The following is a 25,084-nucleotide window of genomic DNA, read 5'->3' on the forward strand; positions in this document are numbered from 1 at the left end:
CGTCGTTCGCAGATCCGATTTTGCCTAAAAATTAATAAGCACCCTCTGAATAAGCGGATTATATCGGTTCGGAATTAAAGCTCGCGTTTCCGACGAGCCAGGTGCACGCACGACACGACACGACACGACAATATCGCAGGATATTGTCACGAAATTCCAGCGCGCAAGGATGAAAAATAAGCGATGACGACCACTAGCTCTCTGTATAATAGAACGCGAGCCTGTGTTATTGCGAGTGAAATTTACTTTGGCGTTTAATTCAAGCACCGCCGTATAATCTGCCGTCGTGGCGAACCGAGAGATCACCGACGCCGTCTAGATAAAGCGTAAGGGATCGTCGAGCAGCCCCGAAATTTCCCACGCGAAAAGAAATCGTCGTTTCTCCCCGGGGAAGAACTCGCTGGCGCGCGAGCTTCCTCGCGGCGTTTCACCGAACCGGAAACAAGCTCCGCAATTTCTCGCCTGTGCCTTAAGGATTTCGCGACTGTCGACAATTACGATAAATCAGACAAGTTTTACGGTCACGTGACGACCGAAATCTGCCGAGGGTAGTTCGATCTACCGAACGGAATAATCCCCGCGAGAGGAGAGAGAAAGAGAGAGAGAGAGAGAGAGAGAGAGAAAGAGAGAGAGAGAGAGAAGAGAAAGGAACGTAAATGAGAAAGTAGCAAGATGAACGAGATGGCAATTGGAAATTGTGTTTCTCTCACAAATACATACTCACGAATACACGAACTTTCCACAAAAGAGAAAATTAATAAAAAAGAGAAACTAATATATATAATAATCTACATTACTTATATTACTTAGTTGATAATTATTATTTAAATAAGCATATTACGTACGCGTGTCTAGAGTTTCATTACTCAAATATCTTGCCGTTGACGTTGGAAATGTCTATCTCGTTAGCGATCATAACTTTGTTAATAATTATTGGAGAGAGACTTGTATTAGATTCTACGTATACATATTTATCTCATCGCTACTCCTATCCGGTTTTCAAATTTTCGCAAAACTTCAGCGGGTACCATTAGCTAATAACAACAGCAACATAGGATCCCCATGAAAGTTAGCTTCGTTCTAGGAATAACAATGTTGACGACGGTCATAAGACTATTTGCTTATTTGTCATCGAGTGTAAAAAAAAACGATACGAGAGAACTTCTCCGTCGAGAAGGAAGAAAAAAATCTTAATGGCAAGCGGTCGGTCCATTGTTTATTTGCAGATGACAAGAAAAGAGGAGGAAGATAAGACAAAAGAAGAGATGAAAAGAAAATAGCGCGCGGTGCAGTGTCGGAAAAATTAAATCACGCATCCGAAGGTACTATCATACGCACGCGTTTTTCATGAGAGTTGAATTTAATTGAACTCGTTCTCAAAGTCCAATAATGCCTGTTAATTAATTAATCAAACTTTGTCGTGTGTCTCTGAGTAAGCTTTCCATGTCGGAGCGTAATTTTGTCCAATTTCATTGGCAACGAAATTAGTGAAAGAAGCTTCAGAAACAAATTATTGCATATCCGATTTGGACGCAGAGATTGAACATAAACGTTTATATAATTTATTATATGAAATATTATATATATAGCAAAAAAGAGAGACGAGAGACTGTAAATCTATGCAAATCGGAAGGCAAATTAAAAATATCAGAGTGGTTCGAATTACAAGGGTGGAATTTACGACAGTCTAAATGATTCACCATGATGAAAGGAAAAACGTGTGGTCGCTTAAAAATCGAGCTTCACAGGAGCGCGTTCTTTTTTTATTCCCTTCATTCGTGCCTTCGGTCGCCGGCGTCGACATACGAGAGGGTAAAAATGACAGAACTCGAGAATATTAGAGAGTGAATTCGGGCGACACGCAGGGAGGAAAGAGCGAGAGGAAGGAACTTACATGATACAGCGTGGTACGATCGGCTTTACTCGACTTCTATGACTCCGTCGACGGCAAAGAGGAATGTTACGAGAGCCGGCGAAGAGGGGGAGAAGGAAGTGAAGCGAGGGTAGAAAGCGCCATGGGAAAAGCGGACGGTAGGGTCACTATCCGGGGTTCCCAGTAAAGGCTTTTCTGCGGCTTCGATCCCCATTGGCTCGCCACCGACGGGTATTTTTCTCTCGTCCCTCGTCGCGTTTCGGGAGTAGGGGGGAGGGGTAATTCACCACCCTCGTCGTTCTACCTGTCGTCGCGTCCTACCTCTTGTCGCGCGCTCAGGATTCCACCCTCGATTCCCTATCTCTCCTTTTTCCCCGATTCGCGGAGGTCGCCAAAGTTTTCCATCCGGACTCTTGCCTCGTTTTCGTCCAAAGGTTTCCTCACACGAGTAACTTGTAGAGAATATCACCTTTCGGTCATGTTTCTCTATCTCTTTTTCTCTCTCTCTCTCTCTCTCTTTATCGAGAAATGAGAAGAACTTTTACAAAACTTTTGCCTTTACATCACACAAATTTTTTATTGTATTTTCCAACAATCGGTTTTACGTGATTTTCTCGCGCGTGAATTAAGTGTATGTTTGTTCTTTTTAATCGTACCTTAATATTGATATAATCTATAATATATATATATATATATATATATATATATATATATATATATATATATATATTTCTTTTTCGTTGTTTAAAATTTTTCATGTATTTTTCATAATACGCTTTTAAACTTTAAAAAGCTCCAAATTATATATCTATATATGATGTGTATATTGTGGTCTCAGTTATTTTTCACTTATTGTAAGAAATACAACATTAATTAAAATTTTAATATAATGATGATAATTAATATCTCCAATACGCGAACGTGTAATAGTAATCCCGTAATCCGTTTTTTTTTTTTTTTTTGCTTATAATACTGGAATTTATTTCTTCGATTTTGTGATTGGAAATTTATTTATTAAAATCCTCTTGCACAACATTTCTCCATTAATTATCCAAACCACATTTATTATGCAGTATATTTATTATATTTATGTATAATATAATAAATATAATATATTTTTTGTGACCTCTATATTATTATAGGAATATATATATATATATATATATATATATATATAAATATAATTTCCTAAATCTTATTACTATTCCGTTATATTTTTAATAAGACAGAAATATTAAATGCATGAAAAAATATTTCAACGACAGCAAAAGTAGTGAATAAATTTTAAGAAAAAAAGGTTTACACCGTAACCTTATTATTACACAGAAAAGATTTAAGTTTAGTTATTGAGTGACCTCGCATGCGTAAAATAAAAATCGTCCTCGTAAAAAGAGATATGAAGGAAATGAAATGACTTAATATCTCCCTCTATCGTGGCAAGTTCGAGCAAAACGATAGTCAAGTGCGGCCGCAGGCGGATCTGAAGGCTGAACGATTAAAAACTTGGCCCGTAAAGACGCGGATCTATCTCGACTGACGTCCGAGGGCCGGTCACATTTGTAAAGCGACCGCTGGGGATTTGAGAACGTCGTCATTAGCAAACGAGAGGGACTCCAAAGAAGTACACGGAACTGTGCACGGAAGTCGGTCGAAAAAGCGGTCGATCCCTGCAACGGACGCGACACAAACTACTCGAGTCGACCCTTGAACGAGAGAGAGGGACTAAAAGGAATACCATCTTAGGTCAGTCAAACGGATCACGAGATATCGTCGGAAATTAGGAGGAATAATTCCCTCTAATGGAAACTCTTGCAAGGTCCTCTCTTGTTTTTTTTTTTTTTTTTTTTTTTTTTTTATTTAAACAAACAAATCCGCGTACGCGGAATAAAACACTGTCACGCGAATATTGAAAATTAACTTCGTCAAAGAAGAAAAAAAAAAAAAAAAAAAAAAAAACGAAGGTAGACGAACGAGTTAAACGTGCAAATTTTGTAAAATTTCAAAATGTTTCGCGAACGAACTGGAGAAAAAAAATCACGATGCGTTGCGAAATAGGCAAGGATCTATTCGGCGCATTTTGAAAGCGGCGCAATAAAGCGACTTTGCTCTGTCAGTGGAAAATATTTCTCCCTCTCCTCTTTTACGGCGATATCGATAAAAATTAGGTATATACACGTATCGAATTTCCTATAATGATTTAATAACCATCGAATTTTGCGATGCGTATTCTCGAATTCACCGCGTATTTAATGCGGGCGGCTTAACGCGCTGCAAACCAACGCAAGCCGCGAAAAGCACTGGTTATTTCCCCTCGATCAGCTGCAGCTTTCCCATCATCTCGTGTATAAACAATACATATAGAGCCGTGAGAGTCTGCTAATGAATCGAAAATTTCGACACAACTCGCCGAATTAAACCGCGCACAATTATCCGACCGATGTGTCTGTAATCCGTCGGCTATTTAGACGTTTCATTATTATCGCTGATAAAAGAGATAAGAGGATCCGTGTATGTATGTATGTAGACCATATTTATTGGCAGTTTTAATATAGTGGGAAATACGAACCCACAAAAGAATATACGAAACACGCACGTGACTAGTAATGACGTTGTCATTACACATGCACGTCGTTGTTATAATAGCGAAAAAAATTTAATAATAATTTTACTGAATGTATAATTTTAACACAATAATAGCAGAACTAATTTAACTGCATTTAAAGATAACTTATTATTAGACTTAAAATATCAGACAAGAAACTTAAAATATTTTATATTTTTATCATATAAATGCAAAAATAATTTATCAAATAATCCGTAATTGTTTGCGTCACTTTTTTTTCGATCAGCGATATATAAATCGAGCCGATGTGTAAAATTACGCTTTATTCATCCTCGATATCTTTAACAATTTTAAAAGAAACATAAATAAAAGAAAGGTCAATTAAAAATTCAAATACAAGATTACGTAGGATCTGTCAGATAAATGAAAGCAGAAAGAGTAAAGTATGTGAATTTATTATCCACGTTGAAGACGTACATTTTGTGCAAGAAGAAATCGCCAAATCGCATAATGTCTCCGTAAAATAGCGTCTCGAATCGCGAGAACTTTCCGAATTAGATCACTCGATTCAATTCTCAGGAAATCTTTCCGTCGAAAAAGACGAGGCGAACGAAGTGCCACATCCGAGAACGCAAATTCTCGTTTAATGCGATCTTACATTAATAAGCAAGTCAGTCGAGTGTATATATTTATATATGTATACACACGTATACACGCGCGCACGATTTTGAAATCGGCGCGAGCAAAAATCTGTCAAATATGCCAAGTTAAAAATCAACTTTCACGACTCTTCACCGTTTATTTCGCTGTATTTTTTCTCATCATATTTTTCTTCATACTTTGTCTTTCTGTACCACGTGTCACAAAAATATTTCATTATTATCATTGTGTCATTTTTTTCGAGCATTTTCTGTTCCATGTCACTAGCTAACGTGTCTCTCATGTTTCCAATGTTGTTTCGCATGCTCGTGAAAGTACGTTGGCAAAAAATTTCGCGTCTCTCTTCTTTCGCGAGTTTCGTTTGGTCCGAACGATAGATAGCGAAGAACAGACACAAACAATAGGAGATCGTTATTGATGGAACGAAGCAGCAAACCCGTAGCATTTGATCCCGAATGCAGGTTGCATTAATGGTACTAATATTCACCGAATCCGTCATGTCGATGCAATAAAACAGCTCGGTCTCCACTCGGGTTTTTTTTTCTCCCTCTTACAATGCAGAAAATGTGGCGATCACTGTGGAAAGCAACGAACGATGTGCAATATCGCTGACGGACAAAACACGTAAAATCGCATTACACTGCAAAAAGCTTCGTGCGATACAACGTTATCAAATGGTACGATTTATAGAGATCTAATGATTGCAATAAAAATATGATTGAATTACACGATTTTACACGTATGTTATAACGTCACATTGTTGTATTTAATCACCTGATTTTTTTCATTCAACAAAAGGAAAACATCTCGTGACCTTTTAGCATAGATTATTTAACGTGTTTAATGTAACTTTTCATTGTTAACGTAACGTTGTTAATGTAACGTTTCATTGTTAAAATTAATATTTATACAACAAAAATAAATATTGTCGAATCGCGAAACAATCATATATCAATATCATATATCATATGTGATAATAATCATATATATTAAGCTTCATCAATATTACGCTTATAAAACAATATTAAAGTCTCATTGTTAAAATTCGAAAGAGAAAGATATAGTCAGAAAGCGAGAGAGAGAAAGAAAAAGAGAGAGAGAGAACAGCGTGAAAACTCGAGGCACAGCTCGATGCATCAGGATCGCTGGAAATAGCCGGCTAACATGGGTTAATCGGATCCCATCCTGTTTGCGATTGGATTAAAGTAACTCGCTTAAGACCAGGGCCGAGTATAACCCCGGCATTGATCCTGTCGCTTAACCGTATTACCTTCCACGATGTCGAGACGACGAATTTGTCGTTCGACCGACCGTGCTCCTCGGCAGGCACCGGTCTTCTCATTTTCCCAGGAGGAAAAAAATTAAAGAAATTAAAAAAAAAAAAAAAAGAAAAAAAAGCCGGTCTGAATATTCTCAATTCTTCAACATCTCGCAAAATTTTCTATTCTACTTCGCGGGTCGATAGCAGTGTATTAATGCGATTTGCAACACGCGGTACAACTCTTTCTTGAGAAAGTTAATATTCTTTCCAGAAAACTTACATATCCTAGGTAAACGGCGAACGATGCGAAGCTAAGGCTGCGAAAAGTTGGCAAACTTCAGTTTCGCAAACAAGTTTCGCAAACTTCGTTCGTGACACTACGTGACACCATCGAATTCGGATAACCGCATTATTACGACTAACGCGAAAAAGCCGATTTCAACGCGCACCCCCCCCCCCCTCCGGTTTAACTGCCGCGGAAACATCCACGAACGGTCCGCGTCGAGATCGGTAGTAGTCAATCTCGGCGGGACTAACTTTTCAATTTTCCCTTCCAACTTTGCGAGAATGTAGACACGCGTACGTGTGAGTGTACGTGCCCGATCGCGCGCGAGAGAGAAAGAAAGCTAGAGAGAGAGAGAGAGAGAGGGAGAGAGAGAGAGAGAGGGAGAGAGAGAGAGAGAGAGAGAAAGAGAGAGAGAGAGAGAGAAGGGGAAAAACGAAGGAGGGAGGGCGTCGCTCAATTTCCTCGCTGACGAGCCAGGTGACTACCTGTAGACGGCTCGATTTATCACGGTCTATAATTGAACGGAAGCAATTTATTAATCGTCCTTGCGCGTCCAGGCGAATCGATGGTATCGCGCCGGACAGAGCGAGAATGCTTCTTCTATTTTAGGCTTAGTTTAACTACCTTTGGGCATTTGGTATATATATATATCTAGAAAAATTTAACATCTCTTAGGGATGATAATACATATACTTCAACTTTTAAAGTGCGTATAAAACTACTAGTATAACATTTACAGCAGATTAAAAATATGTAGAGGAAAATGAACAAGTTTTTAATTCGAATTAATTTGATTATCGAGCTAATTTTGGGTCAGTTTTTTCTTTCGAGCCATCAATTTCATTTTCATCTTGAAGAAATTAACTTCCCTAAGGCTCCGAGGTGCTTCCTCATGCAGCACGTAGCCGACAAATTTGCAGTTTGAAAATTTCAAGTTCCAGTCGTATCCCACTGGATGCATCGCGTCATATTTCCACGCCGTTTTTCTTATTTCGCTCTACTATTTACCACGACAACATAGTTACGACGAGTATTTTTCAACGTCCGTTGGTGATATTTTTGCCATGCGCTCGGTATGTAAGCGAAACCGGCGACACGACCGTACAATAGCGGCTGTTTTCTACGGTAATTTCTCCAATATGTATCACTGCACGCAATTTACATTAAGAAAGTAATTAATGACAAATTATCAATTGCCGTAATTACTGCAGATTGTACAATAACTATTCGTAAAGTATATATACGCTACATCTTCTCCTTTTACCTTTTATATGAAAGATGAGAACGAAAGAAAAATTTGATTTAATGCTCGATTCTTTCCGTAATTATTCGTAGTATTGTGTGCAGAACGCATCTTATCATTATGTGAAACATACTGCGTACAATTGCTATTGTTTATGAAGCCACGAATAATCGTCAAAGGCTACACGTCTTGAGGCGCGCAAATTCCCCGCAAAGTAAAGGTATACGCGATTTCGTCAAGTGTCGCGTCTGCGGCTTTTTTTTTTTTTTTTTTTTTTTTTTTTTTACGTCCTTCACAAACGTAAAAAGAAGCGCTCTCGTCCGCAATTCCGTCACGAAGCAGCGAGGCCGTCTCACGAGGCGTCTGAAGCCAGGAGAGTCGAACCCTTCCTTTCCGCAGAACGAAGCGGAACGGAACGCAACGCGGCAATGAAACGTGTTTCCAGGAGCTGGTCGTAAAAGTCTTTAACCCGTTTCGAGAGACGTGACCACTCTTTCTCTCTCTCTCTCTCTCTCTTTCTCTAAACGTATATATATCGTTGCTATATACGTTCACGGTCGGAAGTTTCCCCGAACGTCCGGCTTTCACGACTCGGCCGAATCGCTTCCCGAATTCACGAATACATGTAGCTTGGACAAGGAATTTCTCCTCGAAAAATTCGCGAAAAAGCGTTTCCCAGCCAGTGCCGAAAAAGGTTTTTACTGGTAACTTACGTCACGAGGGTAAAAGACGATCATTAAACGAAGAAATCGCAGAGAATAGAAGTTACAAAAAAAGAAATACTGTTAACATCCGCGTCATAAATGCGATTTCATCGTTGAAACCGCATCGTCATTAAACCTGGAGAGAACATTAAGCGCACTTCGCAGCATAATTTCAAGAAAGATCCGTACCGCATCGCGCGACGTAATCGAATACCGTGACTAATGATATTCTTCATCGTCTCGTGAATGGATAGCACGTGGGTTTTTACTAGTAATTAAAATTCGTTAACGTCGTATTATCCTCGACTTCGCGGTCTCGCAAATTGCAGCTCGTAGCAGCAATGGGTAAAAAAAGAAAAAAAAATAAAAGAAGATGCGTCGCAAAACGGTTATCTCACATCGCGCTATTGCAGTCACATGTCTGTCGACGACGTCTGTCGACTTTTGCGACCAGGTCAGGCTAGATCCGAGCTTATTTCACTTGGTGAGGGTTCAACGTGACGTCCGCGCCGGCCGTCGTAAACTTTAAAGGATGCTACACACGTACGGGGGATGAATTTCTATCTCTCATTCTCGTAACGCACGGGGACGGGAGCGAGGAGATCGGTGAGACGTATTAACGAGGAAACGAGATTAACGTTTCGCGCAAATTGGATGTTCAGGAAAAATGGCAATCGCGCGCGGGCACGCGAATTAAAATACGCGATCGCTAACGAAATCACGAGATTAAATGAAAGTTCGATCGCGGTCGTGGAAGATATTCGGCCAATTATTTCAACGCGTAAATCCCATCGAAAAGATACGATGGATAGTATATAATCCATGTAAATACGAATATACGTGATGAATAGATTATAATTGTGATTTTAATAACTGAACACACACATATATATATATATGGATATGTCTAAAGTGTCCCAAAACTAGATCTTTTTTTAACAGCAGATTCTCTGGATTTTCCGATTGAAAAAGACAAGTCTTTTAAATCGAATTAGTCTTTTCGTAAATTTAATTTTGTGGAGTTATATATAAGATGTTAATAAAATTATATTTTTCAATTAATTTCACTTTATATAATTTAATAGAATTTTAATTTCAGACTTAGACAAAAATATGTAAAAGAAAAAATTAGAAATTTACAAGAAATGATTTCTTCGACACTTTCGCTAAGGAAAAAAAAATCGTCTCCAAATTGACTTTATATACGTTTCTTAAATTTCATAAAAAATCGTAAACATACACACGTAGACAAGAATGACGAAGGGATGGTTGCAAAAGAGATGCAAATAATTTTGAAGGATAGAAAAAGGCGGGAGTGGATGGAAATCGTTGTCGCTACCCGCGTTTTCTCTGCTCGACGAGCTGAATCTTCTTCCCTTCCGCCCTCTTGCCCTCGAGTCTTATGATATCGTGCCGTTGCTTCAGCCTTTCCTCTTAGCCCGTAAAATTCCGCGAGGTGTACGCATGCTTGCGAAATAGATACAAGCCGCGCCCTCGAGTCTTCCGACCAGACATTTCTCTCGTGCAGCTCGTTTTCGAAGAGATAGGAGAGATGTATCCGACGCAAATTATATAGATACGTGTGTACGTTATATAATTCAAGTGTGCGCCCGCTAACTGACAGAGTGATATCTCAGATATGTCATACTTCATCTCCGCGGAATTCACAATGTATAATGCCGATCGATGAAAGTTATAAATTTTTAATTCGCCGTCTTTCTTTTTTTAGACGCAAACGTAACGGGGCTATATATTCGTCTGATTTTACATTTCACGTTGAGAATCAAATGCAATTGAATTACTCGAATTTAAAAAGATACGCTTTCTTCATCGTCCGACGTTTTCCCGGATTTGTCTGAAAGTTATTCTTAAGTATTAGACACGATACGGATTCCACCAAAGAAAGAAAGAAAATTACATTATTATTATTAAAACGAACGAAGAAGAGACGATTCGTTACGTACGCAAAAAGAAAAAAAAATGTATCAAAATGTCTTTGACGGATGTAAAAAAGTGGGTCGAGTTTCGAGGAGACGACGAACCATATTTAGATAAACGAATGCGTTGCACGCGATGCCGTCGAGGTGAATCGATAGCTCGACCACGCACTCCATGCATCTGCGCGCATTTGCATAATGGAAATTTCATTTCGATCTAAATACTACCGTCGCGACTGGCGACGTCAAACGATTCAAATATGTTCTGCTGGTTTTCAATGCGGTCGACCAGCACGGGAATCTTCGAATATAGTCCGGAACGTTCGAAAATTCGCTCGAAGGAAAAGCTTTATCATTTACGCTCAAATTAACCCTTAGTCCGTATTGTTATTTTTGGCACCTTCCAACTGTACACAGGTGGTAGCGTATTTTCGATAAGTTTATTAATATGTAAAAGTGTTTTAAAAAATCTGAAAAAATGTATATACCTTCTTTGAACATTCTAAATAAAGACTAAAATAATAAATTTGAAAAATAATTTACTTAAATATATTATTTTATGATTATTTGTTTTTGAGAAATTGACGTTGTTAGAAAAATCACAGACAAAAATGATCCATCAGTACGGAGAGTAAGGGTTAATTATGCACGTACAAAAGTTGGTCTTCACAAAAATATTATTTAACGAAACCTCAGATCCTAGAGAGGCAATTATTTTTGTCGCGCTTTTTCGCAAAATCGACTAATCGCCAGACGGTGAAGAATCGTTAATTAAACTAAGGGACTAAAAATTAAAGTAGACAAGGAGGAAAAATAGAGGAGCATCGTGGGAACGAAAAAGCTCGAGAAACGAATATGCGACGCAATAATTAGGGACAAGTACGTTGCACGCGCACAAAGCAAGAACCGAAATGGCAACTCTTTTTTTTTTTCCATCCCTCCTTCCCTCCTTCCTTCCTTCCTTCCTTCCTTCCTTCCTTCCTTCCTTCCTCCCTCTTTCGTTCTTCCTTCCGTCATGTGATCACCGCTTCCGCAATGGCAATGGGCAACGACTGCTACTAGTATACCGTGGGATCTAACTTTAATTGAATTTAAATTGAATTTAAAATATTAATATCGTCACCAGTTATTACGTTTGCCCGCTCGCGGCGTTATCGCATTCCGCCCTTTACAGCTATTTCCACCCCCGTCATCACCCATCCTCTCTGACTCTTGACCCCCGTGTGCGTTCTCTTTTTGCAACCGCTTTAAAGGGCGCGTTATTCAGTCGGCGAATTAATTAGCCAAAAATTGAAAAGTCGCGTTAATCGTGTAAGTCTTCCTTCCTGTTCGTTTATTCTCGTTTCCTCTCTCTCTCTCTCTCTCTCTCTCTCTCTCTCTCTCTCTCTCTCTCTCTCTCTCTCCCACTCTTCCTCTTCTTAATTAAATTACATACGCGAGATTGCGACCGATGTATCTCTGAAAGCTGCACCGCGGTACCTCGTGGTTATTTTTCTCACGCAAGAAACGAGTTTCGAGATGAAAGATAAACAGGGACAGAGAGTTACTCGGACACGCGCGGATACCGAAAAGGTTAAATACATTTTCTACTTCCTTATTTATTTATGTTAATTAAATGTGGAACCTCGTATCGTATTTTATAAATATTACAGGGATCTGCAAGTAAGATTACAAATGAAACATTTAATAGCTCTACTAGATTAGTAGACGTTAGATATTTTTTCTTTTTTTCCTTTTCCGAGGACGGTCGAATTTAACGCGAGTCCAACGAACAAAGATAACAATAGAGTTCGAGAAATTCAGGCCGAGTGATGAGTTCGCAGTGTTTCGAGGACCACGGTCCGTCGAGGATTAAAAGGAGATCCGGCTGGGAGCGGGCGTCACTGAAATCCTAGGAGGTTCCGGTATAACAAACGCCAAACTCTCGTATTTGGATACCCTGTAGCTAGAGTACGTTGCTTTTGTAGATCGAACACCGGCGTGAAAGTCGGAAAGGCCGCCCTAAGGGCAGAAACCAAGCAAACACAGCGACAGCGACGGCGACGAATGAAGAGCCCGCTGGACAGCGTTCTCGAGGATTAAACAAAGCGCGGCAGAAATACATTTCTAATGCCGGAGGGATAGTTGATCGATAACTGTTTTCTTTTTTCTCCTCGACCCCCCCCTCCCCCCTCTCTCCCTTTCCCTTCAACTTGAGAGCCGCGCCCTATACCGGATGTCCGACACGGAGAGGCGCGGCCCCCACGGATACTCGCCCCCGTTAATTAAAACGGAGAGAAAAACAGAGAAATCAAATTCATCGAACGTGTCTGACTGACTGATATTTGTGCGAGATTGAAACCCGACAGTAGATTTTCGGTGGGAAAGTATCCTAACAATGGATTTAATAGCGTGGGAAAAATCGCCGGCAAAATAGAAAAAAAAAAGCCACGTTACACGGATATTAATTGACAGATAAATAAACTGAAAACTGAATTGTTTTTAAACCATCCGATAACGAATATCATTCCAGATATACGCTACGTTTATGTATAATTAAAAGTACACAATATATTTTCATTATTATTCTTGAATATATAATTAAAAATCTAAATTATTAAATAAAAAAATTATTTAAAAAAAATATATATATATCATAATTTACGGCGAATTCTTAAAATGTAAGATAATAGCAAACGCCACAGCTTTTTCGAGTCTCTCAGAACAATCTGACGTTTCTTTTGTCAGAGCCCGAGGAAAATTTCACCACATTGAAGGACGTGGAAGATCCTCAAGCAAGAAGAGCGGCGGTGCGGGAGTTTGCGGGATCGGACAAAGAGCCCGTTCCGGTAACCAACTTAACCGGAAACTTCGAATCAAAGCAAACACGGAGAAAGTGCCCGAGGGGGTCAGCCGCCCAGGTCGGGACCGGGCCACGCTGGTTCATCGTGAAACTCGATTTACTACCGCAACGTAATGCACGTGCGCTTCTCTCGTCCTTGTCTTCCATCTCGTCGTCTGTTTGCGTGTAATTGGCAAGCTTAAGCCCGAGTGTGTACGATAATAACGCGAGCTTCCCCACGTGATCGAGTTACTTCGGGATTGTCTTAGTCGCCACGGGCGGACGCGTCGCCGAAAATGGACGAAGGGGAGGCGAGTTATGATTTCTGCACGCGGGTCTAACAATAAGGGCCGCGGGTGGCAAGGAAATTGCATTTGCCAAACACAGAACGTTTCTGCGATTTGCTGTAATTTGCGACCTCCTCTCGACCGTGGCTAATACTGTTACAATTGCTGTCCATGAGTTACTGTTTATTATGATTGTAACATTCTCGCTTGTTATGACGGTAAATCGCATCGTATTATCGTGTTTTATCATTTAGATTAATTCTTACTTATGAATATTTTCGGAAATGTGATTCGGATAAAAATGAAAACAATTTTTTTTCTATATATATACACTTTGGATTTTTTTTTTTTTTTTTTTTTTTTTTTTTGGTGGAATAATTCATACAGACAATTCGACGTTCAAACATGTTTGATATGTAACAAATGGTCGGAATACCAAATAAAGATTCTGCCGTGTGTGCAAACGATAGTACGATATCATTATCATCGTCATTGTTGTGACTGAAAATCGCTCGGACCTGGATAAAGCCGCGCTCTCTTTCGTCAGGATTTCGTTTGGAGAAAATCACCAGACCGGGGCTGGCTTTCGGCGAATCGCCGAGGCTTTGCCGACACGATCCCGAGCGAGATTATGCGAATGAGTTTAATGCTCGCGCATCTCTCTCTCTTTCACCCTCAATACTGACTCTAATATAATGGCATACGCACAACAGGTATGATAATGCGATCCGAGCGGTGCGCGCCGTCGTTTATATACCCGGACAGGGATTAAAGTAATGCATCGATGCACACCGGTTTGCTGCATTGAGCCAAATGAGGAGATTTAACCTTCTCGTGCAAATTACAAACGCATTAGTGACGCTCACGGGATCCCCACAGGCACCGAATCTACACGTATCTTCGAATCATCATTCGCCGCGAGGCTGTAAAATTATTTCCTACTAATTATTTGACAAATGGTATATTTCTCTGACGCGCGGTAAAACATGTAATAAGCGTAAAAATCGACATTATATCGTTTTTGCAAGAATGGCAACGTTGACGTTGTTTACTCAACGTGACAAACAGGCGGGTTATTTTTTTATGTAAATATATTCGATATACTACGTCACGATAATCCAATTTTTATCAGAGTCGCCCACAAAATAGGAATATTTTCGGAGAATTAAGGCACAAAACTCGTGTAATGTAATGACGTTGAGCAAACATTCCTTTGAAGGAGTTCCGTGTCCGCTTATAGCAGTCATTTAATGGATTCCAAATAGGACGCTTCGCCTATTGCGTATTTTGTGCAGCGCATGTTGCAATTAACCACGCTGATTAGGCAATGCGCTTTGAAGCGACATGCTCACGGTGAAAGGTTCATACTCACTCTCCTCTATAATATCGCTGATTTTATACCTAAAGGAAATTTCAAATTTCTCGAAATGCAATCGAAATAGCGGGGATTACTAATACGATAAGATCATGTAGCAATATAATTAACGGAATAAGATTTCACTTATTAAAGCTTATATAATTTATATTGTGTTATTATTTTCTTCTTTTCTTATATGTATTTATATATAACACATCCAATATATATTTATTTATTTATTTTGCTATAATTTTTTTTCATGTATAAAAAGAATTTTATTTTTTAAAAATATAAATTATTAAAGGACCAATTAAAATTCGAAACATCCGATTTTAATACGCATAAAAAAATATCTACATTAAGAAATTTGAAGAAGTAATGTCAAAGTGAAATTTCGCGTACCCGCCATTTCGTTAATAAATACGGTTCAACAATTACTTTGAAGTAAAATTAGAAATAATAATTATTCGTCAACGTAACAAGCTAACTTTTGACTAAAATCATGCAACACAACTTACTTAGCGAAAGGATCTGACGAAGAATATGATCGAATCAGAGGTAGAGAAGGGTGACTAAGAGATAGGGACTAAAACCGTGGGAGAATTCCAAAACCGAAGCGCGGCCATCAAATACGCATTCGGGGAATTTACAAGTTATTCAAATATTCCCCGTGTGCGGTAAGCTACGATGAATACTCGGTGTTCCAATTTAATCCCCTTCGAAACCCGTCCGTCCTCAAATCACATCCTCGCCATTCGTGACCGACTCTCTCTCTTCTCATTTTCCCTCCCCGTTCCAGATGATTCGCCATTAATTCGCTCAGTCACATCGGAAAAATATTCAAGCTTGGAGAATTGTCGGTACGAAAAATAGTCTGAAATAACTTGCGGCAAAGCGGATTTCTTCGACATACCGATAATAAACTCGGACGAATTATTGGTCGGTCTGACTAAAAAAAAAATATATTAAGCGAAATTAAAAAAATATATTATAATTAAATCCCATATCATGTTTAAACGTAATTATTCAACAGTAAAATCGATGAAATATTCTGTAAATTTTGCTGATATTTGCTAGACGTGCGTATGTGTTTAAATTAAACACACTCTTTTTTATATACAAATGCTGCCTTGCTTTATGATATTTTTTCATTCGCATGACGATAAAATATTGTATTAAAACAGTGTGTGTATTTGCTTCTGTATTTAAATACACGTTATTTTAAAACATAGTTATTAATTCCTGAAGTATTAAAAATACGCGAATCTGAGTTTTCAGCGCATTTTAAAAGCGCGACACGAATATGCGAAGCTTTGTTACCACCGCGGGCTATCCACATTATTCGAAATGTGGAACAACGTATGCACAGCTGGCCTATTTTTGCAATCTGCGCATACATTGCTGAGAATAATCATTGCCACAGAAAGTCGCGGGATTTGGTACAAGTATTGTGGCGATGCGTTGAATATGCGTTAGTTCGTCGTTTTTGCACGAAATCTTATGTTTGAAGAACGGAAAAAGCATAAAATGGAAAACGACGCAGAAAAATTATTTGACAGAGAGAAAGAGAGAGAAACGATATTTAATCAAAAACTTTCCGAGATAAAAATCGTCTTTAAATTAAAAAAAAATAAATAAATAAATAAAAAATCGTGTGTGTATATTCATAAATGTATATAAACACATTGTTGTTTACAATGTGTCATTTATTGGCAAGGTAAAAAAAAAATTCTTTCATCCCTGTTTTTTTTTTTTTTTTTTTTTTTCTCTCTCGAACACTCATATCGATAATATCTCCGAATATATCCACATACTTTACATAAAAATTTACAAACAAAAGCATACATAACAAGTACATAGATAACAAGGTGGATTATCTGAATGTATTTGTATAAGAACACTTATTGCGTTTATCGCAGTTGCATCGCATACGGCCGCAAAGTCACGATATGAACGTTGTTTGAATACGAGGTCGTTACCGACGATGCGTACATCGCAAAACCACGCAGAGCTTTATGAAGCGACGTTAAATCTCCTGGCGAGCATTGTCGCACGTGCAAGCGCAGAATTAATGTCGTCAAAGAGAATTGATATTTTGATCACGCAAGCCAGAACGGTGTCCGGATAAACGTAATTTCGTTTGCGCGTAATTGAACGTATACCGTCGACGTATACAGTCGAGAGCTCGCGAATGGATCGGATCGGTTCGTATCGCGTTCGTAAAACTAACTCGATCGTACCGTTTGTCAGACAGTTATACCGGAAAATTGCTCCAAATTTGCCGAATTGATCCTTATCTGACAATAATACGCAAGAAACATTAAAATTTTGATACCAAGCAGACCATAATTAAAACGTAAAAGTTACGCTAAAGTATAATTTATTTATTTAAGATCCCTTTTTATACGCATTAAAAAATATATATAATTAATAAAAATATGTATAAATATATAGTTGGTAATAATATTTGAAAAACTATATATTTTAAAGTCTAAAAGGAGGATTTCGGTTTTCAAATCCCTAACAATCGAGGTGAACGAGAGTCCGTAAATGCGTTTAAACGGCGTATCTACGACGGATTACATGAGAACGGGACGAGCTCTGGCGAGCTAACGTTGCTCGATAAACCGAGACTAGAATTCGATAGACCGGCTCTCTCTCTCTCTCTCTCTCTCGTCGTACGAAATAATAGTTCCGTGATGCGTGTAGCGTCACGAACGAGCGTCGAGATAAAGACCGAGCTGCTGGGAGAGGTTGGTGGATCGAATCAAAAGGGCGGAATGGTCAGAGTTGAGGATATCGAGAGATGAGAACGATATCGAGGGCTCGCGTTTTCATCAGGGTATCTCTTGTCGCGATGCGCCGAGCGCGAGTAATAACGCGGATAATAATGCTTAAACGGACGATCGCCGACTCGATTCGATCGTGTATCGACGATTCGATTGTCTCCGCTATTGCGATGGCCGCAAAGTGCTTCATGCATGTGACACAAACGCACTCTCGAGCACCCTCTCATCTCTATCCTGCGTGACGACCAGTAGCGAGAACACGGTATGCAAAACGACGTTGTCAACGCAATGCGTGTTGAAAGATTTTCGAATTACGAGAGTAAAATCCGCAAACGGAATATTTTTTATATCAACTATGCGTGTCAATTGCTTGTTCTCTTACGTCCCTATTCACAATTTTCATAAACCTTTATAAGAATTATAAACAATCTTGTATAATTAATTTAGACTTACTTGATTCTTGCCCTTGAGAACGAGGACATTGGTGACGCGGCCGAAGGGCAGGCCCAGATGGATGATTTCTGCCTCTGACACCTCGTTAGGTATGTTCCTGATATGAATGACTCTGGAAGGTTTGCCGCTGTGACTCTTGTCGAGCTTAACCTGAAACAAAAAGAATGAATCCCTCGTGAATCGTCGGATAAGGCGAGCTGAGAACTTAATGTCTTGCTGTAAATATATAGCCATAGAAAAAAAAGGAAAAAAGATACAAATAGTCTCATAAATAAGAAAAAATGTTAGAATCTAATTCGATATGCAACACGATACAGCAAACTCAAATGTGACTAATTGTAAGTTTAATAATTTCCATTTATATATTTATTACATGTAATTATTATTCTTATCTCATTCCGTTCAAAATTCTTTCCGAAAAATTTTCTGAATATTTAAAACGTTATTTACGTCAAAATATTGCGGAATTAACCATATACCATTATAAATTAGCTAGTTTATCTCTCAAATCTATGTGGATACAGATTCTTAACAACAAATTCAATACATCCTATTTTCAAAACGATAGCCCAATAATAGTATTGTCGAAGACAAACACTGAAATAAAGGTGGAATAAAAAATTCGATCGAATAAAAAAGTCATCGCTAACAAAACAAATTAAGATGTAAATATTGTGTACAAACTGAATAATTACACGTATACATTTGAAAACTAATATTCGATACGCGATCAATTAAACGAAGAATATCAATTGATCACATTTTATAAAAATTCTTTATATAATATATATATTATTCTGATAGAGCGTGGAAAATTCAAATAATAGGGATATTTCCAATACAAACACAAATAATCACACTTACAGTTTTATTTAAATAAAATATTTGAAAATTTTGTTTCGTAAAAAATGTTATAGATTATAAATAAATAGGAAATATATATTTATTTAAAATGTAATAATTAAAATTATACATTCAAATTATTCATTAAATTCTTAAAAAAATTTTTATTTTAAATAATGTTTCAAAATTTTCAAATTTGCATTAATCATCACAAATATTACTTTTTTATATTATGTCAAATATTATTTCAAATGTTACGTAGGAAAGAAAATAACTAGAAAAGAGGATTAATTTTGCATTTATTTTAAAAACAATCAAATTTGTTTAATATTTATGTTAATTTCCGAAAATAATTAGAATAATTATTTTATAAATATCACAAATTTAAAAGATACACAAGTACATGGTAAATGGAAGTAAATAAAACTTATATAATTCGTCATAACATTCTTTTAGATATTTTATGCTTGTATAATGAGAAAAATAATTATTTCAATTAATTACCTAATTACTAAATAAATCTCTCTAACAAGAATTGTATATTTAAAATATATTTCTGATTTGTAAAATCAACTATCATAAATAAATTTCATAGATATAAAATTATAAAATTAATGGAATCATTTAATTTATACAAATATAAATTATTATTATATAACTTTAATATATCTTATTACAATAATAATTTATAATAAATAAAAAATAGCTCTTTTATGTAAATATATTTTTATATTTTATTTTTTAAATACTAGGTATTTTATGTGTGCGTGTGCCCACCTCTGAAGTTAATTCGCCAAGAATAAATTCTAAAAAAAGACAACTAATCGACGAAACTTTCAATTGATCGTTTTGATTGGTTTCGCGAGAAAAGAAGAGGGATTTTATTGAATTCTCGACCGCATACATTATTCCATTCCATATGCGGTGGGACAAAGTCGAAGAACGCGCGCGCCTGAGATATATATATATATATATATATATATATATATACACTCAATTCTTGTGTATGCGCGTGTATACACTTAAGTCGAAGCTCTCGTGCCGCCGGGGGCAGAGTTTTCAATCACGTCTCTATCTAGTCGAACTCAGTCGAGAACCTGGCGCTTCCTCCTCTTTCTCACTTCCGAAAAAAACCCTTGAAACTCATCTCTGAATCGGCTTCGTCGTTGAGGTTTTCCTCGGTTTTTTCTCCTTGCCGTTCCGTGGCTCTCTTAGGAACGTCGCTGAGGTTTAGTCGGGCTTAACTGATCGGAAAACGCGCTTCTTACCGGGTTAAGGAAGATGGATATTTCAGAGGCGTCCCATCCTTAATCTCCCTCCCTGACCTCTTTCACGTCTTAGAGTTTGAAAAAAACGACAGATATTTTTATTTGAGCGTGTCAATCGATACAGATAGAGCGGCGGGAAAAAGAGTACAAGAGGGATGGATAATTAAAAACGCTGCGTGGATTATAAATTATTAGCGGATAATTGATTTAATTAATCGGTTAATTAGTTAATTATGCAAATGAGTTTACAGCACGGTGGAAAATATAAATACACAACGACAAAATGTATGTATGATAAATGAGAATCAAATGAATTTTCAAAATACATTTACGAAATAAACGTTATATAACGAATGCAGTAGAAATATAAAGCGGTACAGAAACGATAAATGTACGTTACTTTCTAGAATATATCCATCTATTAGCAGAAAATTACTTGCGAATTCTCGATATATTTAGAAGATCTGAAAAAAAACTATCGGATGTTTTTTTAAAAATATTTTTTTAAATAAAAAAAATTCATTAAAATAAATTCCATCTAAAGTTAACTGAAAAATGTAGTTTTGTTAATTTTTTAAATTTTAGTTTGCAAAAAGTCTTTTCTTTTTATTGCTCAATATTTTTTCTAAGAAAAAAATCGTCTCCAAATTAAGCAGAGAATATATTCTTGAATAAATATCCGGTCATTTTTAGGTATACCTATAAAACACATTTGTCTAAATACATGGCGGGAGTATCAAATAAGAGTTAAATGGTTTATCTTCTCTTCCATAAATACCAGGAGATGGCTAGCATAATTAACTCAAAGTATAAAAGGAAGACTGGTGATCCTCGACTGCTCGCGAATGAATTAAAAATCAACTCTCACCGACGTCCCTTTATGTCCACCTCAATTTTCCCGGTGTGACGTGACGCGACCACGTCGCGTCGTTTTAATCTCGCTTGTACGAACTGCCGTGACGGCGATACGACGACGACGACGACGACTACAACAATGAAATCGGATTATAAACGAGTTGGCGTGCCGTATGCCGTAATAAGACGGATTCCATGACGAGGCGATAAAACGTTTCTAGCTCAACAGGTCAAAGTCGCGAGAACGGTATAACTTTCCTTTAAATGCTCAAACGAATATAAAGAAAGAAATTATACATGAAATTTTCACCCTGTCTCATATCTTATGTATAACAAATTCAAAAATTCATCAGACAAATTGTAATTGTCGAGCCAAAAATAATGTCTTAGCGCGCAAGAAACTCTATCTCTTTCTTACAATAGTTTTCCACTTTTCTTGATTAATCTTTCATTGAAATTTTCGTCGAACAAAAAAATAAAAAAAAAATTCAAATATAGCAAAATTCGTTCCTTTATTTCTTACGTTCATATACATATATAATTATAAACACATATTTACAATTATAACATGAAAATGACAAGAAACATAATAGAATAGGCGGTGAGTCAAGGTGAGGAGTGCTAACCGCAATGTCGAAGGAATGGATCCTAAACGCGAAACAAGGCACTTCACTGATGATGCGAAGAATTTCATAGAAGGGTCCGGAGAGGGTATGACACGAGTGGATGTCGATCCCGGAAGAAGGATCTTAATTGCTCGGTGTTTCTTCGCCGCGCGCGAAGGAACGCGAAGCGCTAACAAGATTCGCTTCGAGTGGCGTTCATTCACCGTCGAGAACCACTACCGTCTCACCTCGCTTCCAGTCCAGACAGCGTGTTTCCGGGTTCTTCACTTTGAACGTATATAGAATAGAACTCCGACACAGGCTCTCGACTCTTCAACCCCTTCTTACACGCTCGGTTACAATCGAGAACGTCACTTTGGAGCGAAACTTGAGCCACCAGTTGCTAAGTCCGTGATCGTACATATTCATCGTACATATCGAACGACAATATTTCAAAAAAAAATCTACATTTTTTTATTCTATATACATATATTGACCGATAAGCGGAGAATTACTCTCCGATCTCCCCTTCTCGTTTAAAGCGTATCCTCGATCTCGGAGAGGTCTTATCGATCAACCTTCTTCACTGTAGCCGATAATTGGACATAATGGAGGTAATTCGTGGAAAATCGCTCTTAGGAAATAGGCCATGCGAGCCTCGTGCGTCACAACGACGCCAAAAGTCGAACATGATCCCGTGATCTGATTTATTGGCAAACGCGCCGCTGCATGGTCGCGATAGCGTGATTTCTTGTCTGACACGAGGTCATTTATTTCCTGACGTTACACACGTGCTATCATTATGAATGTATGTAATAAAAATTTCCAATGGCAATTTTGACGAAAAGAAAAATAGAAAAAAGAATGCTAATTGATTTAAACGGCTTTCATATAAAATGATAATTCGGAAATGCCTAATTTTGAATAATATTTCCACAGTAATGTTACTTTCTTGTCTTATTATTTAAATAATAAATTAATTTTTTTCAATAGAGTATAAAAGTCGGATAAATATGTCTCGTTTAAACAAATTACGATGCCGCGATTTCATAATTATCTCAATGTCTTGTATGTATAGCTCGTAATAAAGTTTATACGAGATACGCATATCCAAAATGTCGTAAAACAGAAAGCCGCAGGTGTAATTGTAAATTTGCCGTAGCGTATCACACGCAGTTACATCTGTAAAGCCATATTATCCGGCGTAAAGCGCCGGTAGGAAGTCTTACGCGAACGATAAACACGTGATCGTAACTCTCGTGCCTGCGTGTTCTATAAACGTCGAAAGGTAAGCGTGTAAAAGTGAAGTTAACAGGCCGATAACCTTTACGGCGCCGCTGCTGTTAAACGACGCTTTAAAAATATCTGTAAATGAGAGCAACTTGTCTGTAACGGATGCTGTCTATTATGTAGTCATGACGATCGTTAAGCACGGTAGTTTACGGAAAACGTCGAATAAATGTTTCGATCTCTCGCGAGTATCGTTAATTCATACCTCTTGACATTTGTTATCAATTTTTCCACGATATCGAATAATCCAATCAAATCCATAAGTAATATAATAATTATAGAGCGCAAGGATATTTGAATATTAAAATAAAAATTCGAAATTTTCCAAAGAATATACTAAATAATTTCATTAAAATATGTAACAAATATTTTATTTAAACTTTTTTATTTAAAAAAAAATAATATTCACAAAAATATTGCATGGAGATTAATGATACATACACGCGATGTAGAAAGAATAAAATAGATGGATATATCACGATGTTATTACATTGTGAGGGTGTATAATGAAAGCTCATGTTACTAAATGGATTCTCGTAATGCGCGAACGTTTTCAACAATATAAAATAATTATTATATATTTTTTCATAAACCACGATTTTTTATAAAGAATTTAAATGTTTTATTATGTTTACTTTCAAATGTTTTATAGAATCGACTAAAAAATAAATTAATACATTCCGACGTAACGGTTATGATCAAATAAAAAAAAAATATATGCTGTATATTAAACATATTGTATACAATAAGATATATATATATATACATTGTATTCGCGATAATAAATATAAATGAATAATAAATATGCGGTAAAAAATATCGCAACGTTGTTCACTGTACTTGTATTGCAAGAGACGCACATAATCTCGAGAACTTTACTGAACTTTGCCTTGAGTAAGTATAATGCAACCTATGCACGTAATACAGTTGCATATAATATGCGATCAATTTCGCTCGCACTAAGCTCTGCTCACTTTGATCTCAAGGTTGTGACAGCTGTAACGTTGCTCTACTTATGTATTGTTTATTGTTTATGCGGCGCTCTGTGTTATTGTATTAATAATTCGCGTGCGCTTTACCTCGAGCATATAAGATAAACGACGCATTAAGTTTCAATTATTTGTACGTACTCGAGACTACAATAGAAATTGTGTCCGATATAAAACAATCTAAAGACGCTAAGAATACGAATCTCGGTATATCGAGCATCTGTTTAAGGTAAAACGGAAAAATAAAGGTATACGATTATTTTAACTTTGTGAACAACTAAGCTAATAAAAAAGCACCGTGATTCAAAGAAATGTACGTAAATAACGATTTTGATCGTAATTTTATATATCACCCCGAAGAATACATTTCAACACAACATTAATCATCAAGGACCACATTGCAGATACTCGATATAAGAAAGCAGTCAAATGACGTAGGGTAAAAGGGCAGGCGGGGAAAAACGTGATTTAGATTCCGTAACAGGCGGCCGGATGCATTCGCCTCATTTGCTCGCCCTAAAGGCATTTCCCAAAATGAGAGAAAAACCAGGGGGAAAAGCACGATCCACGCACGTTCTTCTTGCTTTTGCACGAAGATAAATGTTACGCAGTAGTCGTGTACCCTCTAAACCTTCGACCTCAATCGATCGTAATTTATAAGAGGGGGAGGAAAAGCTAGAGTAAAATCGACGACGACCTCGAATTCGAGGTAATCTCTCGAGACCGAACAATCAAATGTTTTTCTATTCTCTTCTGTTTTAAATTTATTTTTTTCCAATGCGTAATATGATTTCCGTTAGAAAAATGTTAGATATACATATATATTGATATATTTTGCGAGCAAGCTATCGTGAAATATTTTTCCACCATACGCGCATCTCGTGTTATTTTGAGTGAGAAACAATGTTATTGTGGGTGTCGACTATTTTCTTGTTTAAATAAATATAGTTTATATCCCTTGCATGAGAGTATTCAAGATGAAATGCAAAAGCTATTATTT

At 37.3% G+C, this 25,084-nt stretch overlaps 1 protein-coding gene across 20 annotated transcripts in view; it reads right to left on the reverse strand.

The window, feature by feature from the left end:
• Nucleotides 1-25,084, reverse strand: part of Heph (polypyrimidine tract-binding protein 1 heph) — a 394,763-nt gene that overhangs the window by 74,373 nt on the left and 295,306 nt on the right. For all 20 annotated transcript variants that reach the window (XM_072902193.1, XM_072902196.1, XM_072902188.1 and 17 more), the window contains one exon: nucleotides 18,235-18,384. In XM_072902193.1, coding sequence (XP_072758294.1) covers nucleotides 18,235-18,384 — 150 coding nt within the window. The remainder of the gene's footprint in view (nucleotides 1-18,234; nucleotides 18,385-25,084) is intronic.

This window comes from Anoplolepis gracilipes, chromosome 11 (genome assembly GCF_047496725.1).
Source record: "Anoplolepis gracilipes chromosome 11, ASM4749672v1, whole genome shotgun sequence".
Lineage (NCBI taxonomy): Eukaryota > Metazoa > Arthropoda > Insecta > Hymenoptera > Formicidae > Anoplolepis > Anoplolepis gracilipes.